The sequence below is a fragment of the Microtus ochrogaster genome, chromosome 18 (assembly GCF_000317375.1).
Source record: "Microtus ochrogaster isolate Prairie Vole_2 chromosome 18, MicOch1.0, whole genome shotgun sequence".
Taxonomy (NCBI): domain Eukaryota; kingdom Metazoa; phylum Chordata; class Mammalia; order Rodentia; family Cricetidae; genus Microtus; species Microtus ochrogaster.
This window is the reverse complement of record NC_022020.1, coordinates 19,115,560-19,140,151: the sequence shown is the minus strand read 5'-3', so window position 1 is coordinate 19,140,151 and position 24,592 is coordinate 19,115,560. Positions and strand designations below refer to the sequence as shown.

At 42.2% G+C, this 24,592-nt stretch overlaps 1 protein-coding gene across 1 annotated transcript in view; it reads right to left on the bottom strand.

Annotated features, from left to right (window-relative positions):
• Pik3c3 (phosphatidylinositol 3-kinase catalytic subunit type 3) overlaps positions 1–24,592 on the bottom strand; it is an 80,753-nt gene that overhangs the window by 8,136 nt on the left and 48,025 nt on the right. Inside the window, exons 17-23 of the mRNA XM_005355849.3 lie at positions 22,864–22,992; positions 22,237–22,306; positions 19,546–19,610; positions 17,819–17,903; positions 16,796–16,870; positions 7,375–7,543; positions 4,893–4,983 (exon numbers count right to left, since the gene is read on the bottom strand). Of these exons, the coding sequence (XP_005355906.1) occupies positions 4,893–4,983; positions 7,375–7,543; positions 16,796–16,870; positions 17,819–17,903; positions 19,546–19,610; positions 22,237–22,306; positions 22,864–22,992 (684 nt within the window). The remainder of the gene's footprint in view (positions 1–4,892; positions 4,984–7,374; positions 7,544–16,795; positions 16,871–17,818; positions 17,904–19,545; positions 19,611–22,236; positions 22,307–22,863; positions 22,993–24,592) is intronic.

Sequence of the window (24,592 nt, the reverse complement as noted above, 5' to 3'; positions counted from 1 at the left end):
TAAGTTAAGCATTTTTGAGAGTTCAATTTTACACAAGTTAATAGAGAAAGACCTTCGAATAAGAATAATTTAGTGCTCAGGATCTCTCACTCAGAAACAGCTTTCAATTAAATAAAATGTAGACTTTCCCCATTAAATTCTTCCTATTGAGAAAGCTGGATGAAATTGGATACGACTCTGGGAGATGAAGGCAGAAGAACTATGACTTGAAGGCTAGCCTCAACTACAGAGAATTCTATCTCAAAATTAAACAACAAACAAAGCAGGGAGACTGTTTTCCCTGTAGCAACTTCTTAATAATATCATCATAAAAATAACTACAACAAAGGAACAAATCTGATTCATCCAGACAAAAGGAAAAGTTCTGACTTATCATTTTCTGGAGATCATTTATTTGTGCTGTATTAAAATACAAAACCAAAATTCCTTAGTTAAAATAGACGAGGATTTAAATGAGTAACTTGAACAGAGGAAAACCAAATCCCCACCCACCCATGGCTATAGGGGACCCACCATTGGACACTGTAAACAAGGCATACAGCTGCTGCTGAAGCAAACCGGAGTCTCATGTCTCCCATGGTGCATGAGAAACCATGCCGTCTACAGGCTGAGCCAACAGGCGCCATGGGCAATCCAGCAGGAATCATGGGCAATTTAATTTTACAGGTTACCTCAAATACAGTCAACTATTTATAATACATATAATTTCATTGTTTTAAAGTTTAGTAGGAAATCAATCCAAAGAAAGAATGTCTCCATTAAACTCTCCAATAGAAAGGAATGCCTTAAATTACCGAATAAACTTGGCATCAAAGTTTAGAGGTTTCCTTTTAATTACTGAAATAAAGGGAACAGGAACAACAAGGCCCTGGCTGTTAAGCAGTCATGTTTATATGTGGATCCATTAAACATCTTTACTCTATGTCCTCCCACACCGACCCTCTGAAGATGGCTATACATTTTAACAAGCCAGGAAGATTGAAAATCCCTAGAAGATAAGATCACCTTTTCAACTCGCCATCCCTAGCCACAAAGCTACGAACTGTTAGGGAGCACGCGTTCTGTTCTGAGGGCTGTACTCTTCTATAGCCAAAAGTCCTATTTCTTGCTGCAGGTTTACAAAATGTCTCCTCCAAATTGTCTCATAAAAAGTTTCTATCTTTCCCAGTGGGGCCATTTTTTGGCTACAGCTAAACTCACCAAGGTCACTGCCAACTCAAGATGCCACCCCCACCGTTATCATCCACCACTGCCTGATCAGTTAGAACTTTTATTCATTCACTTTGTCCCACTTCCCGTCTGTCCCTCTTACTAGTTTCTGTGCACAGGGAAATGGATTCCACTGACATCTATCCCACAAACACCAGGCACGACTTCACAGACAAGTGGCAGCTCAAACACTGTGCAGGGGACGGGGAGGTGAATGGGAAAGCAGAGTACCAGCGCAGCCCAGTGCAGGAGCGGGTTTTCATTTCGAAACAGCAGATCTAGAGACCACAAGTCCTTAACGTGGGCCAAACACAGGCAGTGGTTACAGATGTGCTTATGTACTTTTAGTTTTTAATTTTCTTATTTCCCCTGAGACATTGTTTCAGTATGTAGCCCACACTGACATGTGACCCAGGCTGGCCTCCTTCAGCTTCCCATGTCTATGTGTGCTCATCTGCTTATTGATTACATAGCACGCTCCCATCTGTGTGCTGGGTGTGTCTGTGGAAGTCAGAAGATAACTTTCAGGGAACAATTTCTGCCCTCTACCATATAGGTTCTGAGATCAAATTCAGGTCAACTGTCTTGGCAATGAGAACCTTTACCTATTGAACTATCTTGCCAACCCAAAAGTGTTTATTTTCATATGATTTCAGTACTTTACACATACATTTTAATATTTATAAAACACATATTATATTTACATAATAAACTAATAGGATCAATTTGCTCAGGGCTGGATTATTTAATACACTAAGCTTTGGTTATATTAACAACAAAATTAATTTTATCAAAATGTAGTTTTATTGATTAAACTATCTAACATCTTTGTTTGGGTTTAAGAGAATTATGACAGTTTTGAGTGAACTTATTATATAACCGAGCTCTGCTTGACACTCTGACCCACTCTACGAGGCAACCTCTGATGTGTACAGCTGGCAATGGTACACTAGCTCCTGGCCTGCAGGGAGGGAAAGCTCCCCAGTACAGGCTTCAAGGTGGTGGCCTCCGTGCATATCCCAGGTCACACACAATTATCTGTCACATATAATGCTTATATAACAGAAAGGTGCACACCTTTATCTGTCATGAATATTTCAGTAACATTAGTTCTCCTTCAGAAAGTGAAGACCCAATGGAAAAGAGGGAACTGTGTTTATTTCATGGGGTCTGATGAAGGCATGGAACAGCCTAAGGAAACATAACTAAACCTATTTTATGTTCCCTGTTCTAGGCAGCATTCTTGTCTGCCAGTTTTTGGCAGGTTTTTCTGAACTTAGGGTCTTGGGATTTACCTTAGATAAAGATCAGTGAATTCTTGAAGGCCCATGCCAGAGACCTTCCTATTGCTGCTGTGGATTAAAGGCCAAGGCCCATGTTTAGGGGTTGAGCCTGCTAACAGCATTTCATATTTTAGGACAATTTTGTGCTCAAGCAGATGAATTTGAGTAACAAAATTGTTACGTGCAAGAAATCATTTCTCAAAGAATTATAAAGCTTGTTACTTACTCTACGAAGCCAAACCCAGGAAATGCTAGGACCTACTAGGCAATCTGACCTGCATCTCTGTGAACAAACAGCCTCATATACACTTGTGTGTTCGCCTAGCTGGCATGTTGTCCCGTCAGCAACACGATGAAGTAATGGTGGCAACCATCACCTCACCAGAGTATAAAGTCTACGTCTTTGGAAAGAAGTAATTCAACTAATATGAGAAAAATTTCAATCAACTACAACACACATTTCAAGCACTGTTATGACAGTGCTGAGTCTATATTTAACTGGATACTTCACATTTTGATAAAGGATCAGAAAGTAAAGACATCTGTTATGAAATACAGTTTCAAAAAATATGGCAAAATGCCCTTTAAAGTTCTATTTAACGGAAATAAAGTGGTAGGAATTACTAGTCTAAAAAGGTATCTAACAAATTTGCTTTCTGGCTCATTTTTCACAAAGGAATAGCTTTGCACTTTGAAACAGTGCTTTAAGGACAGCTGGTAAGAGAGTCATGTGACTTCCTGAAATAGGTGGTGGTGCAACAGAGGATGCACAAAGACAAGAACTGGCCGAAGAAACCGGTGCCTATGGCATGGCTTACTAGGCAGATACCACTGTCTGTGACACAGCTTAGCAGGCAAAGAACATACTGTCCACACCCAGCAGAAATGGCTAAAGAAAACAATGGCTATGGCATGGCTTAATTGGTCAAAGAAACCGCTGTCTGTCGCAAGTCTGATCAACACTGCCAGAAATTTCCCAAATGGCTTCTGAACAGCCACACTCAGGGAAGACTGACCATGATGGAGACTGACAAATGAGTTTAAAAGAAACTACAGAAGAGATCCTTAACAGAGTGGATACAAGCGAAACAAGGGAACACATATGAAGCTGGTGCAGGCATCCTTCACAGCTCAAGAGTTTTCCATCAGTCAATTATACTTCCTGATGGATGAGCTTTAGCCAGTAAAGGAAAAATAAAAAGACAAGAACAGGACAAACAAACAACAACAACAATAACAAGAAATCATTGATTATTGCTGACTGGATAAAACAAGAAATGGAAAGGCCAATGTACCATCTGCCAGAATAAAACAAGCACCCTTTAAGAGTTTTTTTTTTGTTTGTTTGTTTTGAGACAAGGTTTCTCGGTAGCTTTGGAGCCTGTCCTGGAACTAGCTCTCTCTGGCCTTGAACTCACAGGGATCCACCTGCCTCTGCCTCCCAAATGCTGGGATTAAAGGTGAGCACCACCAACGGCCAGCTAAGAGTTTGTTTTCTTAAAGACTGAAGAAAATACCTCCAATCAGATACTTCTCCTAGCCTGCTAAACCTGAGTAAAGAATTGGTCTTTTTCTTGTATAATCACTGCTGAACTTAATTTTCCAAAGTCCACTGAACTAGACATAGATCTGCTGGTGTAAGCTGCCGTCACCAGTTTTAAAGCCGGGGCAGCTCTATCTTGAAAAATGCTACTGTCTTTCAGAGATTTTATACTTCTGCGAGTTAAAAGCCCTTCACAATCTTCTCTGAGGACGAATACTGATCTGCATCATCATCTTTTATCTTTGGATACAAAATCTTTCTTCTATCTGCTCTCATCAGAAGCAGCTCTGAGAAGTAGATTAAAGGGAAGTATCCAAACCCACTGCCTTTTCTCCCATTCCTGCTCAAATTCTAGTTAGGACAGCTGACTGACTGCTTGCATGTAGCAGCTTCCACCACTAGTTATCACTATAGGCTGCTTACAAAGAAAACAAATGGCGGGACTCTACAGTGACACAGCAATATCCAAAACAGAGGGGACAGAAAAGAAGACGACAGGGGAGACATCTAAATGATATGTGGTCCACAGCATGGACCTGCGACCAAGTCAGGCATCTTGTTGGCAATGTTGGGAGGGTTACCCATCTGAGGATGAAGAGGAGCAGTTCTCAGTGAGCTAGCTGTCTCTAGACTCATGCTACAGGTACAGAGATGAGGACAGATGGAACTGAACAGCTGTGCCAGACTTGAGACTGCTGTGTCTGAAACATGAATAAAAGAACGCATAGGACTCTTCCTTAGATTCTGGTATTAATCTATGGGTTGGAATAAAGAGAGGGCATGCATTGTTAAAGTCTTTACCCATTTTTACTATGAAATGTAGATTGCATTATAGACAAAAAGAAGCACAAAATTACCTTTTTTACAGTTTTATCTGGTTCAAGAGCAATATCTGGGATGTTTGCATCAACCATCAAGGAGAACAAGTTCAAAATCAGATTGGAATACCTACAAGAACAAGAAAGAAAATGAAACCAGTGAGTGCGAAGTTTATGTTTCTTTGCCTTATCAAGAACACTTCCAAAAGTGTTGGCAACTGCAATCGTGTGATTCCTACTAATCCCAAGGAAGAGACAATATGAGTACACACACAACTGTCAATGTACTTCCTGAAGCTACAGCTCGACTCTTAAGGAGGAGACAGTATGAGTACACACACAACTGTGTACTTCCTGGAGCTACAGCTGGACTCCATGGAGTCGCTCCTGAGTGACTCATGGGATGTTACTTCCCTTCCACTCATTTAGCCACAGCTAAATGACAACCTAGGGAGTCATAAAAAACATACTTGTCATCTAAAAAGACAGATCTTCAATGTTACAGAACTCTAATTGAAATGACAATGTATTCCTTTTTGTTCTTATTTATAAAAATATTTTCTGAAAAAGAGGGTAATGTCATTATTAGATGGAAATTCTAAAAGTTAATATTCCATGGTATGAGACCCAGAAATTGTAATATGAAGGCCCCAGCTTTTCTCTCAGACATCGTGTGTATTTAAATGGAGACTGCTCGTTCGTTTCCCAGCAGCCCAGACCCAAATAATCACATAGAAACTTTATTAATTACAACAGTGCTTCGCCAATAGCTTAGGCATATTCCTAGCTAGCTCTTATATCTTAAATTAACCTACTTCTATTAATCTATGTGGCCTATCGGTAAGGTTCTAGTGATCTCTACTTCAGCAGCTGCATGGCATCTCCCCAACTCCACCTGCACTATCTATATAACTCTGTTCAGATTCTCTGTTCGGCTTTACTCTGTGAAGCCACTGGCCAAAACAACTTTATTCATCAACCAATAAAGCAACACTTATACAGAAGGACACTCCACATCAAAATTCACTCATATTGGCTATTTAGTCACTCTGTGATGTTGTTTGCAGTAAGGAATGGGAACCTCAGCTTGACATTAATAATTTGCTTCTATTTTCTCACTCTTCCTTCTACTGTAGAAGGAGAGAGAAGCCATGAGTTGCTGGACACAGACGCTGGGAACTTTAGGTGGTAAGCTACAGCCACGTGGCAATACACAGATTAATAGAAATGGGTTAAATTAATATGTAAGAGTTAGCCAATAAGAAGCTAGAGATAATGGGCCAAGCAGTGATTTAATTAATACAGTTTCTGTGTGATTATTTCGGGGCTAAGCAGCCAGGAACCAACAAGCGGCCTCCTTACATCATTCTACCAATGTTCCACTAGCAGTTCATAAAACATGCTGTTTCCCTTCTGCTTTCAGTGAGACAGACATCCTTGGGCATGACTCCAGCTATCAATCTGCAACCTCTTGCCTGACCCCTTCCCCAGGGCACCCTGGCACAGCACTAATCACCTAAGGACCTCTCCTCTTCAAAGTCGACAGAGCCTCCCAGGAGTGCCAATCTGTGGACCGTACAGATGGTCCTATGTAAGGTAGACACAATTGGAACATCTACCAAAATCTTACAGCTAACATTGTTCTGAATTACAAAGCACTAAAGGCTATAGCAGGGTCTAAGGCAGGGAAGTCTGTTCTCACTGCTCTTATTGTATTAGATTATTATCAGCTGCTCTAGTAAACAGAATAAGGAGAAATAAATACTTACAAATCAAAAACACAACTGCTGCTCTTTGTACATGGCATAATAACCTGGTGAGGTTAGAGGCACAGACCCTGTAGGTTGGCCAAATCATCTTAACCCACCCTGGGATGGACTGCAGGCATAACTTACGCTAGGATTTCTGCCAGACTAGGAAAATTCCTTTTGCATAGTTAGGTGGAAAATACTTAAGGAGCCAGGGATCCTGTCACTTCTGATTGTCAGAACTTTGTTCATATTCAAGTACATGACTTTATCTTTTTCCTGGTAACTTAAGTCATCCAGTCTTTTTAATCAGACCATGATGAAAGAAGCACAGAGTGACATTGAAGAAGAAAGGACAAAGTAAAATAAATCCTTGTTCAAAGTAGAATGAGTCATTGAAGAGACAAAAAATGAAACCTGTGAATTATCTTGAATAGCATCCAAAACTGAGGTGGAGAAAGCATTAGAAGAAAATGGCTGACTAAGAGCGTACCTAAGGCAGGGCAGTGGCTACTACGCTGCTCGCCACCACCTCCAGGGAGAAAGGATGGGTAAAACTCCTCCTGGGTAGCCTCGTCTCACAGAATGCCAGCTTCTCAACTGATAGGTTACAGATGGGATAATTAGTAGGAAAGCAAGGTATCCTTTGATGCTGGGTTCATCACTATATGTAGCAAATACTGAGAAATGCCATTATGTCTTTCAGAGAAAGGTCGGGCAGTAAACACACATTTCCACACTTATCCTTGTGTTCTGAGACACACAGTCCTCACCTTCGCAGGTGGAGAAAGGCCGTGTAACACTGCTTTCGGAACTCTTGGTATTGCTCACTCTGTGTGCCGCCCATTCCTTCCACCATCTCTTTATTCAGCTTCATTGGAGGAGGAAGAGGCTTTGGATCTCGGCCCAAGATATACCCAAAATCTATGTGGAAGAGTTTGCCTGGATGTGAACAAGAACCTTGGTCATTTCTACAAGGGTCTCTACAAACGAGGAAGGAAATACTTTATTCAATTTGCGAAAGTGCCTCTGAAAAAGATTAATTCATTAAATTATTCTATACCTTCAAACATGCCCTTTAGAATACAGTGTAGTTCAACTCTTGGGAATGAAAAAAGTAAGCCTAAAACCATCCCAATTAATATTAATTTAAAATTTTTATCTTGTATATAGAATTGCAGAATCAAGGAGCAAACATCTGGCCAACTCAGAGAGGAATCAGTTTCAGCATCAGCAGAGAATCTCTTGTTCCTTAAGTCAAATGAACTGCTCTTTATGAGGCAGACAGCCACTTCTTTGATCTTAGTACTCCTAAAATGAAATACCGACTGTTATGAAATGATGACTTTCAAAAAAAATCCTTCAAATTTCAAGCTGTAGACAGGGAACCCGAACACTGCGTTTATGTCTAACAAGAGCTGAACACAGCTGCAATTCCTCTGAGAAGTCTTACATCATAATCTCAGAGCAGACACAAAGAAATGGGATCGGTCCGCTTACTAGTACATGAAATCCAGGAAGCATCTAGTGATTGACAAGTTGCCATGAAGCAAGGAAGGTCTGGACTGAATTCTTAGAGCAGAGACTTGGCACTTAGTGCTGTTAACTCCTGCCTCAGGTTTTGGCACACAGGATGCACCAACCATTGAGGGATGGAATTAACTGGCTTAAAAAGCTAACTAAAGCCAGGTAGTGGTGGTGCCTGCCTTTAATTCCAGCACTCTGGAGGCAGAGACAGGTGGATCTCTTTGAGTTCAAGGCCAGCTTGTTCCAGGACAGGCTCCAAAGCTAGAGAAACCCTGTCTTGGGTGGGGGTGGGGAGGATAAAAGCTAAATAAATTCCCCTCTAGGGCAACCTAACTGTCCTGTTTCACATGGAAATTTATCATCCACCTTATTTTTCCCATCAAAGGTACCAGCCTGGAGGACTGAATTTACCATTCATGAGCACAAGCAACACTGTGCCAATCAATTTTCCACGCTGACTCCTGGTTAAGATGTTGGCTATGCCTTCCTGTTCTCTGCTATCCTGAGTGCTAGCAGTCACTTTGTCTCAGGGAGACATGCGTCAGTGACTGGCGCAGAGACTAAGCTTGTAAACCCTGCAGGAGAAAGGGGCGGGGCCTAATAGGGAGCACAATTAACCAAAGCACTAAAGAAATTCCCCATCTTCATGCAATGTTACAGAGACCCATCCTAGTGTCACTGTGTAAATTATAATGTTGATGACATGAGATGTAGAATCACAAGAGAATATTGGAACACAGTACTTGGAACACAGTAAATGCTCTAAAAGCCAGCTGCCCCCCCCCTCTCTCTCTCTCTCTCTCTCACACACACACACACACACACACACACACACACACACACACACGATATAAGGTCAAAAAAACCAACCAACCAAAAGCCATTAAGGGCGCATGATTAACGTCTTAACTGGTTCTAAAGGGGAAAGCAATTAAAAATGATAATATTTACTCAAAATTAAATTAAGCTGTTTACCATCCAATAATCAGGTCCAATAATAAGTATTTATTTTAAATACTTTAATAACATGTAAAAATTAAAACTTTGAATGTTTCTCAAAAATAAATCCTGAGGCTGGCAAGATGATCAGCAGGAAAAGGCACCTGCTGTCAGGCTGGTGATGTGAGTTTCATCCCAGGGCCCACCCCGAGGAAGGGGAGAGCAGGCTCTAGCAATCTGTTCTCTACATGCAGCCCACCCAAATAACTAACTAACTAAATATGCAAGCAAACAAATGACAGTAAAATGTTAATAACGACGGCTTTGAAGATGTCTGAGCATCCAGAATTCACTGTACCCGAGACTCACTGATGACAGGAATTGGTACAATTCAACAGAGAAGCCACCTACTTTTCTGCAATCTTTATCAGCAGAGGGAACTAAATGGTTACGTTGGACATTTTAGGGGAGAGAAAGCTTAGCTGCAAACACCAAGTCTGGGAAATGGACCTGCCAGCACAGGCAGCAGGCCATGGGTGAATGGATGTTTATCCTATCTGCCTAAAGACTCACAGTGAAACAGCTGCACGTAAAAGGCAGCTTCTCTTCTATTCGGTCACTACCTTAACCTTTTCTAAATAAAGAAGTGGTTAAATCATGTAGGAACTGGGTTTGTTTCTTCTGCTATTTCTGGTGTAGATGGTGCAAATGAAACAAAGACAAGGAGCTAGAGACTGAGCCATCCGATCATCATCAGACAGGGGGTACACTCTGCATCAGCTCTCGGGGCTTCTGTAGCCTACAGAAGAGCACGCGTTCCCTAAGCAGTTACCACCACACTAAAGACCACACTAAAAGATGCCCGCTCACCTTTCTCCCCTACTCAACCTATGATGAGCCAGTAGGAGTCGCTAGAAGTCATACTCTATTGCTACTATCCCAAATCCAGGCAGTTCCAAGCACCAGGAACTCTCCATGTGTCTGCTTTGCATCTATTAAGCCAAGGACCTTCATTCTAGCTACAGCCCAGACAACGTTTAACATTGCTGAAACAGGGAACGTTCTAGAGGCTGGAGAGCAAGTAGGGGTTTTAACATCCTTCTTCCCTTTCTTGATCTTGTTTTAAACAGACAACAGAGGGCATCTGAACGCCATGGTAAAGCTTACTACTTTGGCATCCTTTCATTTCTGAGTTCTTTTTTTTTTTCCGGACAACACAGCCATTCTAAATGTTTCCAGCTAATGATAATGACAGAATGGCTGGCTATCCAGATGCTTCTTCAATTGTGATGCTGATTACATCTCTGCAAACACACCACGAAATGAAAATATGAGGCATAAAATAAATTAATGCACTGAACCCAAACTTCCAAACCCCACACCACGGCAACCACAGAATGCTACAGAGGGCCAGCTGTTTATTCCCAGGGTCACACAGATGGCCGGGAGCTGTGGCCCCTCATTTCTGCCCATGAGGGAATCACACAAATAAACATTCAAAATTAAGATTTTAATAACTGTGTATCACTCGCACACAGTCAGAGACAATCTGCACTTTGAAATCGTTTGGGGGCATCCAGAACAGACGGTGGGTCTATAGTTCACGTGGCATATACCTAAGCATCTTCACAGGGGCAGGACAGTCCAAATTCACACCCAAATCCCACACTGTGAATGGTATGTAGTTTTCATGCTATATCCATTGACACATAAATGTCATCAGATTAAATTTTACTAGTTTATATTATTTATTAAATCAATAAATCTGTTTTCATTTTATAGTTATGAAAAACTATTCATATACGAAGTCATTATCAGGTTTGTGTTATACACCATTGTCTTAGTTAAAGTTTCTATTATTGTGAAGAGACACAATGACCACAGCAACTCTTATAAAGGAAAACATTTAATTGAGGCTGGCTTACAATTTCAGATGTTTAGTTCATTATTATCATGGCAAGAACCATGGCAGCATGCAAGCAGATGTGGTGCTGGAGAAGGAGCTAAGAGTTTACATCTGGATCCTCAGGCAGCAGGAGATGCTGTACGACACTAGGCGTAGCTTAAGTAGATAGGTGTTGTGGAATATTATTTTAAGATGTGTTAACATTTGTTTACACATTGGAGCACTTGTTTTAATGACACAAAGATGTGTTGTATTTCTTTATGTTGCATTTGTTTAACTCTGTGACGTTGTGTTACTCTGCCTGTCTAAAACACCTGATGGTCCATTAAAGAGCTGAGTGGCCATTAGCGAGGCAGGAGAAAGAACAGGCAGCGCTGGTAGGCAGAGAAAATAAACAGAAGGAGAAATCAGAGAGCAAGAGAGACCAAGGAGTGAGCAAAGAAAGGGCCAGCCACCTAGTCAGTCACAGAGTAAGAGTGAAAGTAAGATTACAGAAGAAAAGGGAAAAGCCCAGAGGCAAAAGGTAGATGGGATCATTTAAAATAAGAAATGCTGGCTAGAAAAAGGCCAAGCTAAGGGCAGTCATTTAAAAGAAAGAATAAGACCCCATGCGTGATTTATTTTGGAGCTGTGTAGTAGGCCCCCTAAAGAACCAAAAAAGCCAAAGCATAAGGCGAAATAAAAACTAACAACATATAGAACCTTAAAGCCTGCTTTAAACTTAAAGAGTGACACACTTCCCCCAACAAGGCTACACCTCCTAATAGTGCCACTCCCTATGGGCCAGGCATTCAAACACTTGAATCTATGGGGCCATGCCTATTCAAACCACCACAACCATGGAGCCTTCATTCCACTTGAGAGCCATCAAGCTCTTGTTAAAGCATCATTCAAAAAGCAGAAAATAAAAGGAACTGTTTAATATATTAGACGTTTTCTTATCTCTGAAACTAGGAGTCCAACTAACTGTATGAGCCAGAAGAGGCATCCTTATCTCAGTCAGTCGGTAGTTCACCCTCGAGGGAAGCCCACAGTGTTGACAGAGCCATCATCCCTGGACCCCGCCATATCTGTGAGCCTCACACAATAAGCAGGACAAGGGTTCTAGCCTTACTGTGTCCAGAAAAAAAAAAGACAGAGGGTGTAAGTAGCCCAGAGGCATCAGAACTTGACTTTAGAGATAAATGCCTTCATTGTTAAGTCTGTTTTTTTTTTCCCCTCAGAATTTCTAGCAAAGTTAATTACACATAAAACTACAAAGCATAATAAGGAAGTTAAGGACAGGAGATACTCTGAAAAACTAACCCTTTAGGTCAGCAGTGACCAGTGTTAAACTGAGCTTTGTCAGAAACCCTGAAGCAGGTCATTCTGAAGATCTAAGATAGACAGACAAAGACACAACTGGATTCTCAGGAGAGGGTGGGCTGTTTTAGGAGCTACAAGTCAGTTCCCATTTAACCAAGAATGCTAGCATCCAGGGTTCATTTTTAGGTTAGTATCAAAAGCAACAAACACATATATCCCTTCAAATCTCCAGAAATAAAAATAAAAAATAATTCTTTATCAAAAGAGTTATGATAAATTCAAGCTTCATTTCATTTGAGTCCTGTGGTGGTATAATGAGAATCCCCCCACAGGCTCATGTTTGAATGTTTGGTCGCCAGTTACTTGAACTGTTTGGGAAGGACTAGAAGGTGTGGCCTTGTTGAAAGAGGGGTGTTTTGAAGTTCAAAAGCCCATGCCAGGCCCAGTCTCTATACATGCTGCCTGGAGATCAGGATATAAGCTCTCAGCTCCAGTGTCAGGCCAGTCTGCTTGCCTGCCTGCCACCACACCCCTGTCAAATAGTCACAGACTAACCCTCTAAAACTAAAGCGAGCCCCAAATTAAATGTTTTCTTTTATAAAAGGGGCTTTGGTCATAGTGTTTCACCACAGCAATAGACTAGTAACTAAAACAAGTTCTCCATGACCCATCACCGACTAAACTATGGTTTCATCCACAGATATCAGCAATCAATAACAAAAATCCCCTTTTCAATCTCATGCCAGTTTAAATCTGTAGCTTCCTGATTTCTCCAGGCTGGCATAACAATTCAGTAACAAGTAAAACATCAAATCCCTTAAAAAAGAAAAACCTAATTAACTGACTAGCAGGCCTTTGATAAAGGCCTACAGTTTTATGGTAGATATACAGTGCCCTCTGCTGTTCGTCTAAGGAAATACCCAACCAGCTAAAAGTACTCAAACCAAGAAATGAAAAATTAAGAGAAATCTGTAATTGAAAGTCATGCTTACATTATCTTTAAACACACTTTGAATTATCCATATTTACAGAAGCACCTTATTTCACACGTGCCTTGAGTCCCTCGCTGGTCCTTTCCCAGCCCATCTATATTCCTTGGAACACTGTGAGCTAAATCTGAAGCCTTACACCTCACAACAGAGATAACAGGACACCTCTGACTACTCTGCATAGCCGCCACCAAAGCAGACCCTCACGCTGAACTTTGTTTGCTATGCAGGCAATAAGAACAGAGCAGACAGACATTCCATATCAGCCGTTGAGACATGGTAGCTACATAGGAGAACCCAAAGTTCTTAACTTCTAATATGGTCTAAGATTTATGTTTATGGCATAATGGATCAAAAATGCACAAAGAAAGATGATTAAAATGAGGCATTTGAAAAATAAAAGAACGGAAATGTACTTCCTGCAGTAAACCAACAGTCAGAACTCACTCTGTTAAGGCTCAGCTATCATACTATTTATATAGAACATAACTTGAAACTGCCTTGAAACATTGCCATATGTCCCCTCAGCTGAGAATTTTGAAAGAATTTCTCTGGTATTGTTGTTTAATTTTTTTATGTTATTTAAATTCCTTAATGTTTTAGACAGGCTCTCACTGTGAGCAGGCTGGCCTGGAACGTACTCTCATCAGACAGGCTAGCCTTGCCTTATAGTGATTGATGGATTGCCTGCCTCAGTCTCCCCAGTGTTAGGAGTTTCCACACCCAGCTAGACTTCCGCTTGCCTATAGGTATTGTTTAATTAATTACGTTCCCTGGTGAAGAAGACTTATATGTTTACTGCAGGATATAACTGTATGAACCCTAGCTGGCTTGTGGGGGCACACGCAGAGGCAGGCAGATCTCTGAGTTCGAGGTCAGCCTGGTCTACAAGAGCTAGTTCCAGGGAAGCTCCAAAGCCAAACCTGGTCTCAAAACCCACAGCGCCCGCCCCCCAAAAAAAAGAAAAAGAAAAAAAACAAAACAACAAACAAAATACCTTGCTTTTCAGAAAGAAAAAGAATGTTCTTCATGAACATTTCATGGAAGTTTGTTATCTAAAGAGGAAACCTGAGGCGCCCTCTGGTGGAAACTAATGTAGGCTCACAACTAAAAATTCACAGTCTGATTTCCACAACACTAAGACCTAGGTGAAAAAAAAAATGCTATTCTATTTCATTTCAATTTTTTAAAAAATTTTTCTCTGGGCTTTCATCTAGGAGTTTCATGTCTTTTTTATTTTGTTTTCATACAGTACACTTTGATCATATTCTTTTCTCTCCCTTCTTTAGTTTCCTACCCACCCAACTTGTTTCTCTCACCTCTGCAAAAAGAAAAAAACAAAAAATTAAAATCGAGATATGAAGAAAGAAAGTCAGTAAGACAAAACGTACCAAACCAAAGGAGACATAAACCCCAGAGCCAAGCAGCACGAGCTGCAGTGCTGGTAAGGCAGCTACTTTGCAGAGTGAATGGCTGCAGACCAGCTCCAGCCAGGAGTGGCGTGAACCACTGTAGTTCTGGAAGGAGCTAAAGAAGAGATACAAGAGAATGTCTTCACAATGAAAATGCTCTCAAAAACGTCATGAGAATTTATAAATACCTTTTGCTAAAGTGTTAAAGTATCCCCAAACCTCTGTGTTTACCAAAAAGTCCTTTGGTCTTAGCTACTTCAGTGTGGTCAAAACAGAAACATGGCATCTCAGACACAAATTCAATACAATAAATTTCACATACGATAATTCAAAATGAATATAGAAATTCTATTACAGTATGTGAGTTAACAGGGTTAGAATATTAGCAAGTGGTCAGATTGCATTCAATTATTCCATTAAATTCTGGCTACCATGAGAGAAATGCAAAAACACAGGAAGCCATCTGCATATGAGAAAGATGCCTTTAACCAGTAATTTGAAAACCTAGTTTCTCCAAAAAGCTACAGACACTTGAATTATTTGTTCAGAGAAAGGACTACACAGAAGAGCTGAGCTGATTAGCTGCCCATTACTCCAACCCTGCCTTCCTGTTCCCTTAGCGAAGTGCTGCCCACAGCTCCAGAGGCACAGGGCACAGTGTTAAATGACAGACAAGGCTCCTGCTCGCACAGGCCCTGCACCCTGACTGGGCGATGATTGATGAGCAGTCAGTAAGAGCCCCGGCTCTAGCAGGTCCTTAAAAAATACCTGTTGGCGTAAATAAACACCAGCAGCCAACATGAGGAAGACAGAATGAAGCAATGAGTACAGGGTGCCATGCTGATGCCCACCTAACAATTACAGGTTTGCTAAGAGCATCCTAATTCAGCTCAGACAATAGTTAGAGTCTGTCCTGCAAGGATCTGAGTGAGTAAAGAACTTTCCAGAAAGGGGAAACAAGGGTACTTGTCTTGTGGCAGGAGTGATGTGACATGCAGACAAAAGACGAGCTTGGGAGACTTTATGTTGGTGGCTTAAAGGAGGGACACTGGAAATGCAGAAACGGCATGTCACTGACGGGTCCTGGAGCTGAGAAGAGACTTACAAACAAGGGTGATGGGTAAGGATGAGATGAGGCCAGGAAAGACATTAGTGGATAACGGTCTGGGCTGTTACCTTATGAACGGAAAGGAGGGAGGAGGAAGGCTGTAGGGGGCAAAACTGTAGAGGGTAGCTGGCTCTTCCAAACTGACAGGAAGGAATGGAGGGGTGTCTAGAGCTGTCCTTAGAGAACAGGCAGGTGATGTAAGCCGGAACCCCGTACGGGAGGCTGAGGAAAGAAACTCTGAGAACAAACAAACAAGCTATCATGACGAAGGGAGAAAGCAATGATCACTCCTGGTGCTCCATGGAGAAAAAAACCGGGAGACGGAAAGCTGCGGGTGAGGAGAAGGAAGACCATACCGAGGCATGCTCATGGAGTGTGAGCCCGCACACAGGGCTCTCTACAGAGGCACGGCATCCAGGATGGGGCTAGAGGCTTCACTCACTGGCTCCCTGCTACCGGGTCCTTCTAGTGCCCCTCATAAGGGACTTAAGAAGAATCTAGGGCAGTGACAAGGCTCAACAGCTAAAGGCACTTTCCACATGGGCCCAATGACTTCAGCTAGATCTCCTAGACCAACATGGTGGGCAGAGAGAACTGGTTTCTGACATCCATATACACCAGGGCACACGTGCAACCACATACACATATAGAAACAAAGAAATGCATTAAAAATTTTTTGATTTTTTTTAAAATCATTTTATATGCCAACCACAGTTCCTCCACCATTCCCCCCCTTCCTATGCAACTTATTTTGTTAATAAGTTGATTCTAGGATAAAGGAAAAACACCACATACAAAAATACATCTTCTTTTCTCTGTCTCTCTCCCTCTCTTTGGTTTTCTGTTTTTTGAGACAGGGTTTCGGGCTGTCCTGGAACTCACTATATAGACTAGGCTGGCCTCGAACTTACAGAACTCCATCTGCCTCTGCCTCCTGAGCTGGAATTAAAGGTGTGGGATACCACTGTCCGACCTAAAGTGTGTCTTCTAATGGTACTGATTTGTTACCTGTTTTTGTTAACAGAAGGTTATCCAGGTGCCGATCTCCAACTCCAAGAATGTACGTAATCACACAGTAGCCAGCTGGAAGACAACAGAAGTTGGGAAAGACATATCAGCACACAGGTCACACACTCCCCTGACCCAACAGTAATCTGCGCTTCTTTAGTTTACACGTGGTTTTAGCGTCTCCAATTTCCCCACTAAGAAAGCTGTGGCTCCCTGGCCCTGGCTTTGTTAATTATTATCCTGAACACTAAAGAAATTAGTTATTTACAACAGCAAATATTAAAGATTTTTGTCAAATTATTGGGTTTTTTTACTCTCAGAAGCTAAATTAAGCTTTGTGAACTTTAACTTAAGTATCCATTTAGCACGTCTCATTAGAAACAGATATGCAAACGGTGACTAAGTAAATACATATAAGGTAAACTGTCAGTCATTATATATATAATCTCAATCTTTAACTAGTCTATTTAGCCAATGCTTCAGCACCAGTATCATCTTTTTAATCCCTCCTTGAAATGAAAATGAGTTCTTATGACGATAAGCTGAATGGTGACTAGCACACATGACAGGAAATGACAAATTCACCAGAAAGCATGGCCCTACTTCCTTCCAGGAGCAGACAACTTCAGAGGCCATGAGAGTCGCTCTCCAAACACAACTGTTAGTTCTGCTTGACATTAATAAAAATAATTATTTCTGACTGAGGTGTTCCCCAGACTTTACTTAATGATAATGACCCGAAACACGGAGATTTCAGCGGGAATTGCAAAGCTCCACAATGGCCAAGAGGCAGAACGAGAGAGGAGAAGTCTTAACATATGGAGAGCAACCGCACCTACACTGTCACCTCCAGCATTTCAAGATTCCAAGGATTTCTTTTACCACCTTATACCTTTTACTTGTTTTCTTATAAGACACTTCGATCATAGCATGCTGTAATTATGAACCAATACAGCACCATCAGTATGGCTGGCTTTTCTTCACTCGTGCATCTATGAAAAAACCGCAGCCTGAAACACCTACCACAGCTTTTGACGTAAGTGTCCATGACCTCGGCACTGATGCCATTCGGTCCAGTCTCGCTCGGGGCATACTTCCTAAAAAAGTTCTGAAAAGGAAGTGAACGCAAGTTTACAAACTGAGCACTTTCAACAGGTTAGGCGTTACGAAACCATGGCCAAGCGTCTCATGTAACATGAAGTCAGAGGGCAGTCTGAGGCTGAGGAAACAGCAATGACAGCATCCAGTAATCCAAGCTGATGCAAGAGCCTAGAGACCTTAGGGTTACTTCCTGCACATGAACAGGTGGGCCCGCCCTTCACAGTGCGAGCCTGAATACACAAAGTGGAAATTCCACAGCACACCAAAGCCACATGCTTCTCTTTTCAGCTTTCCCACACCTCATGAACCTGACGAAGGATCTGGATCTGGAGTATATGAGGGAATCCTACACACTGATCACCTCATACAAAACACAAACAAGAGCATGGCGATGGGACGGAGCACTTCAAGGGAGTAAGGAGCCCTCCACAGGAGGACTATGGAGCACATCGGAGGAGGACTATGGAGCCCTCCACAGGAGGACTATGGAGCCCCCCCACAGGAGGACTATGGAGCCCCCCACAGGAGGACTATGGAGCCCCCCACAGGAGGACTAAGGAGCACATCGGAGGAGGACTACAGAGCCCTCCACAGGAGGACTAAGGAGCACATCAGAGGAGGACTAGGGAGCACTCCACGGAAGGATTAAGGAGTACTTCACAGTAGGGCTACCAGGTTTACTTTCAAATGTTCAACCTTGTATTCAAGCCAGAATACGCAAAGGAAAGCTACACTGAGATTCCCAAAGCTAAAATCTCATCCTGGGAGCGTGCCAGACCTTCCTAACGGGTGCTACTGTGCAAGTGGGAGTAGAGCTGGAAAAAGTGAAACTGCTGTGAAAATAACTCTAAATTCAGTTGAATCTGAAATTAGAGAAGGCACATGGCTGCTGAGCGATCTGCCCACAGCAGCGATGGATGGGATCATCGGAGGAAATCTGCACGTGAGAAGCCTGTCAAAGGCAGCAAACGCAATCTACACCTTTATCAAGAGCTGACATGAACACCCTGGACAATCTGATGGCTGAGGGAACCACAGCCAAACGAGGCACACTCCTGTGCCATGACTAGTGCTTGTTAAAGTGAAAGGGCTCACAACAGGATCAGATGGAAAAATGGCGGAAAATGATGTGGACGCTACCTCTTCGAAGGAGATAAAATAAGTGTAACTTCTTGTAAGACCAAGGTGGTTGGAGTGGAGGGAGAGAAAAAAGAAAGAAGAAAAAAATTCCCCCAAATTAAAATTTTGCCATGATATGGGCACAACCATACAAATCATGTTTAAGATAAAATTTTGGTATAGACCTGTTTTAAGAACAAAAACTAGAAATAACTAAAAATGTTCATCAATTAATGGCTAAATAAATTACAGTATTTCCATGTTTTGGAGCAGAATGCAGCTCTAAGCGTTAGTTTGTATGGTGTATAGTGTGGGGGTGGTGAGCTTTATTTTATCTGTTTATAGATACTGAGCCCCAGTTAGGTGCCGCACACAGTTTAAAGGCTTTAGCACTGAAGTGACTAACAATGTAGCTTTCAACTACCAAGAGTTCTTACTTCTATAGAGAACAAAGATACAGAAAAAAAGAGTAGAAAAGGAGACTAACAGAGTCTTTCATCATCAGCTGGATTTCAGACTGATGTCATTACCTGAATGCTTCCCTCTGTGTCAAGTACTTCAGCAACAGGAACTGACTGGATGAACTGCATGAAGCCTACATGGAAAGAGACACATTGCAGTAAACACACTCTCAGGCCATCAGGAAGACCTGGTACACTGCAGTAAGCATCACACTGGGTACCTCAGGATCCCATCAATCAGGAAGGTCTGACACACCGTGTTCATTCCATATGGGCTGGGTAACCAGAGGAAGCTAAGGTTCTATTGGGCCACACCTTCCCACTTAGTGGACATTCTATTCTGTTCCCAGAGCAAGGACGGTGGACACCATGCTAACTTTATGCTGGTTACAGAACTACTGGGCAACTTCATTTAATTAGTTTGATTTATCTGTACATTTTTCCCAGGAGAATTTCTACCAGTTAACATTTAGAACACCAAGTAATAGAGTATATTAACGTAAACTTAGCCTCCTGCCATAACTTTAAAACAGCAGCACAAACGTGACCCTCAGTCTGAGAAAGTGAAGTTCCGTCCTCTCACCCCGACAGAAAGGACGCGCACACTCCTTAGATTTTGCCAAGTGCTGAGAGTAGAAAGAGAGCCAGTCAACCTGGTGCAGATCATTAAACAACGGACGAGAAAAACCTAAGCGCACGAGGCAGCAGCATTTCTGATCTGGATTTGGTGGTCCCGAAAGTCTAACAACTGTGGACAAAGGGTAATCCCTGCAGAGTACAAATATGGAAAGGAAAAAAGGGAAAAAGTCTACATCCATTCACTCCAACAGCATTTATTGATTTTCTATCACGTAGTATAAACTATGTCATATGTGAGGGGAAAAAAAAGATGCTTATCCTTAAATATATATATATATAAGCTCAAATTTTACTGGAATAAATATCATAAATGAAAGGGCACCATGAAAGCCAAGGAGGGCGATGGATGTTACACAAGAGTGAAAAGCCACCAGGCACAGCAGGGAAGAATTTCATGCCTGGTACTGTAATTCTGTCAAAAGCCGATAGCTGGGGAGGTCCAAAGTGGAACCTGTAATTGTTATTGTCTAAGTGGTCACACTGTCAAATTTGCCTTCTAAATATTTGTGTCTACATCCCGAGGCCTGGCTGCTCTCAACCATGGTTGGGGTAGGCTGCAGTGGAGAGAAGTGCTGAGAATAAGAGACTGAGGGTTCAACCGTAACTAGCACATCGATACTAAAGTCCCTACCAATGCGCAGTGGACATCTTTGAAGAGGAGGTAGAAAGAATGTAAGAGCCGGGAGGTGGAGAGAAGTGCCGTGGCATCCTGTCTTCTGGACACCACACAGCTAGCGCAATCAAGAACTCAGAGCAGCTGCAGTTACCTGCACAGGATCAGCTGACATGCAGGCAGATGAGGATGACCTCCAAGCTCTGCTCCTCTCCTGAGGAGCTATTAGCAGTGGATAGTTGCTAAGAAGGGAAAATCTTTTATTTTTGAAGATGTGGCCGCAGGTACGTTTCCCATGCTCCCCTGGATGGTCCACACCCATCCACCCACTAGACTTCGTGAGTTATTGAAACAAAAACTAAACCAAACCAAACCAAGAACAGATGTCTTAACCGGTTGGTGTGTTAGGGGGTTTGGAAGGAGTAGGAAGGTGAAATGCGGGTATTTATAGGGTTATATTTCTTTATGTATATATGTATGAAATTCTCAAAAATAAGGAAGAAAAATAAAAACAAAAAAGCCTCCAGGCGCCGGTGCCATGTTTTTAGGAAGCAGAGCTTTAACAGGTGACGCTTTATAGGAAATGAATCATCACATACTGATCATGACACCTTAAAGCCCTGAGACAGAAGGAGCGAGACACCAGAGAGGTCCACCACAAAGACTATGAGACGGGGTAGTGACAAAGAGACAGCCAGACACAGGGCCTGCCATCAAGGCACAACTCAGTCAGGGATCTTCCTCTGTCTTTATCCCGACAGCACATAAAGCTAAAAATAAACTTGTGCAAAAAGCTGAAGAGGCACGAAAAAGCACAACGGTGCTTTCCGGAAAATTGCTCTGAAGAGAAAAAGAAAAGAGGGTGACATTGCCGACCAGATGTGGGAGCGGAAATGGAGAGCTCAAACAGTAGGAGTGCTGATCTATAGAATCTACAACGAGCAACAGCCGGGCTCAAACTGTCCAGCATCGAAGAGACTATGTACGCACAAAGGTGCACATCTGCACACACATGGACACACTACAACACGAAGCAGGCACTTGCTGGGTGACATCTGCAAGCCAAGTGTGCTTCAAGGCCTTTCTGGGCCACAGGAACTCCCAAAAGGAGCATTCAGTCAGATAGAGGAAAATCTTGTTAACTGCAGCCAGTCAGAATGCAGGGAGATGTGCTGTTCCGTATGAAAAGTAAAAACAGGAGAGGAGGAGACGTAGAGAAGGGAAGAGGTGGAAAATGGAGGGAGAGAAGGAAGGAGGAAATGAAAGAGGTGGGTGTGAACATAAGAACAAAGGAGAGGAACACAGAAAAAGGGGAAGAGGAAGAAAAGAGGAGAAGGAGGGGAGGGCAGAGGGGAGAAGAGAGGGAGATGGGAAGACATTCCAACATGGCTTCAGAGCTCTGAATAAGCTAAGTCACTCTCTAGCTTTCTTAAGGATTTTCAGTTTAAAAAGGAAAAGTGTACTGACCAGAAACTAAACAAAGCAATCACGATGTAGAATGAACTCACCATGTTTGGTACTAGTGGCTAACACCTTATAAGGTGTCAACTTCAGATCCAGATTCTCCTTCCGTAGTAGCTTTTGATTGAAAGAAAACACAGTAAGTAAATGTAAAGACTGGAAGCAGGCTCATGGACACAGCCCAGCACAGCCATACAATGAGGACAAGTGGAAATCTTAGGGGTGATACCTGGACTCTCAGTGTCCAAATGAACTAATTTGTTTGGGTAATGAGACACATTTTCACCAAATTTGAATATGTCATACGCTGTCAATAAACATCACTGTTCTTCCTAATGCTTCCTGCTGACCTTCCAGGCCACAAAGTGACACAGAAGGCAGAAGCAAATAAAAAGGGGGTTCATGTTTCTCTAAAGATCAGAGACTGGGATGGCACTTGGCAAGGATCTAGCTCATTAGACGGCTAAGTCTGAAACTGTGAGAACTTTGGAAAAACCACTGCATGTGCCTTCCCACTTGCCATGAGACCCACTCTAAAGTGACGAAGAGAAGCTTGTTCGAGGTAAAGTGGAGACTGCCGAGCTGTGTAGCACTGTAAAGAAATGACACAAATGCTTGTATGTCTGTGCACACGACAAATGGGGCACTGTTCCCATCAGCGGACTCACGCTCACCTTGTCCATCAGGGAGATGATCTGCAGGATCAGCTGGTCTTGACGCAAGTCGTCGCCGTGCTTGAAGATGACCGGGTATTTGCCTCCGTCTTCTGTCTTAAAGAACAGCTGCGCAGGCATTAGAGCGCTCTGCAACAGAAAGACACCGCTGAACAATGGGTGGAGATTAGTGAACAAAGATCGACTCCGTACAGAAGGAAATGCTGATGCTCTGCTATGCGCACAGGGGCACGAGGCCTTAAGAAATGAATTGGCCGGGGGAAAGAAACTCAGGGTGCCAGGCAGGGAACTACACGCAAGGCACATACAGGAGACTATGTGGTGGAAAGATCAGTGTTTTAATTAGATCAGAACGGAGAGGAGTGTAACCAAGTAGCAGCAGAGTGACCCAAACAGACTCTTCAAGCTGTTCCTCCTCTGTAAACCACAGTGACCCATCTACTAAGATAGTAGGAAACCTAGGGGCCTAAGCCTGACACTGCTAGGGCCAGATACAGAGCTGGCTTTGGACAGATGTTCACCTCGTTGTTGTGGTGTCAGAGACCCACTGGAGCAATAATGTAAAAGAATGCCATTCAAAAATGTGCAGGATCACACAAAGTCAAGAATGCTACTTTTTTTTTAAATGTGTACAGTGTTCTGCCTGCAGGCCAGAGGAGAGCATCAGATCTCATTATAGGAAAGAAAGAAACAAAACAAAAACTTCTAAGAGTACTTTAAACAACAGATGCTATGTTGTGTGCTGAAGCTCTCAGCAGCATATGAGCTAGGGACAGAGTGCTGACACAGCACTAAAGTCTCCCGTTGTGCCTTAAATGGTCTCATTTCCCAGGTTCAAGAAGCTCTTCCTCACCTGATATAAAAGGACGTCGGTGAAGCTTAAGGCTGTGTGCTCCTAGAACCACAAACCTTTACCTAAGGGTCCCCAGATTATCCTGGACGCCTGATTAGCTTTCTACCTGTACAGTCAGGAGCAGTGAAAAGAACATTTGGCGTACTGCTTAGAATATAGGCAACTGCTACTCAAAAATTTAACCAAAGAAATATGAATATACAGGAATGAGTATTGTGCTATTTTTAAAAAAAATGGTAAATGGGCCTGATATCTAGCCATTTGAACTTACGAACTTTGAATATCTAATGTAAGCATTGAAATTTGCCTTTTAAAAATACCCTATATGAAAGATAGTAACTGTGGCTCTGACTACTTTTCAAAGTAAATATTAAAAAAATAAAGTTCCAGAGAAAAAAATGACATATTTTCATAGAAATGTCTCTCTAATTGAAACAAAAAAGATCTTAAAATACAGTAACGGGCCAGAAAGACAGCTCAGTAGTTAAGAACACTTGTAGCATTTGCAGAAGACCCAGGTTCTATTCCTAGGATACACATGGTGGCTCACAGCCATGTGTAGCTCGACTTCCAGAGGATCTAAAACTCTCTTCTGACCTGAGGGCACCAGATACACAGGCAGTACACACAGACATACATGCAGGCATAACACTCACATAAATAAAATATATCCAAAAATAAAACCCACAATAATGTGAATAATAAAACATATGGATAAACAATAATGAAACAGCAGCTGTTAATCTAACATTTACAAAGAGAAATGCGGTTTCTCCCTGAAATGGTTTTTTTTTTTTTTTTTTTGGTTTTTCGAGACAGGGTTTCTCTGTGGCTTTGGAGCCTGTCCTGGAACTAGCTCTGTAGACCAGGCTGGTC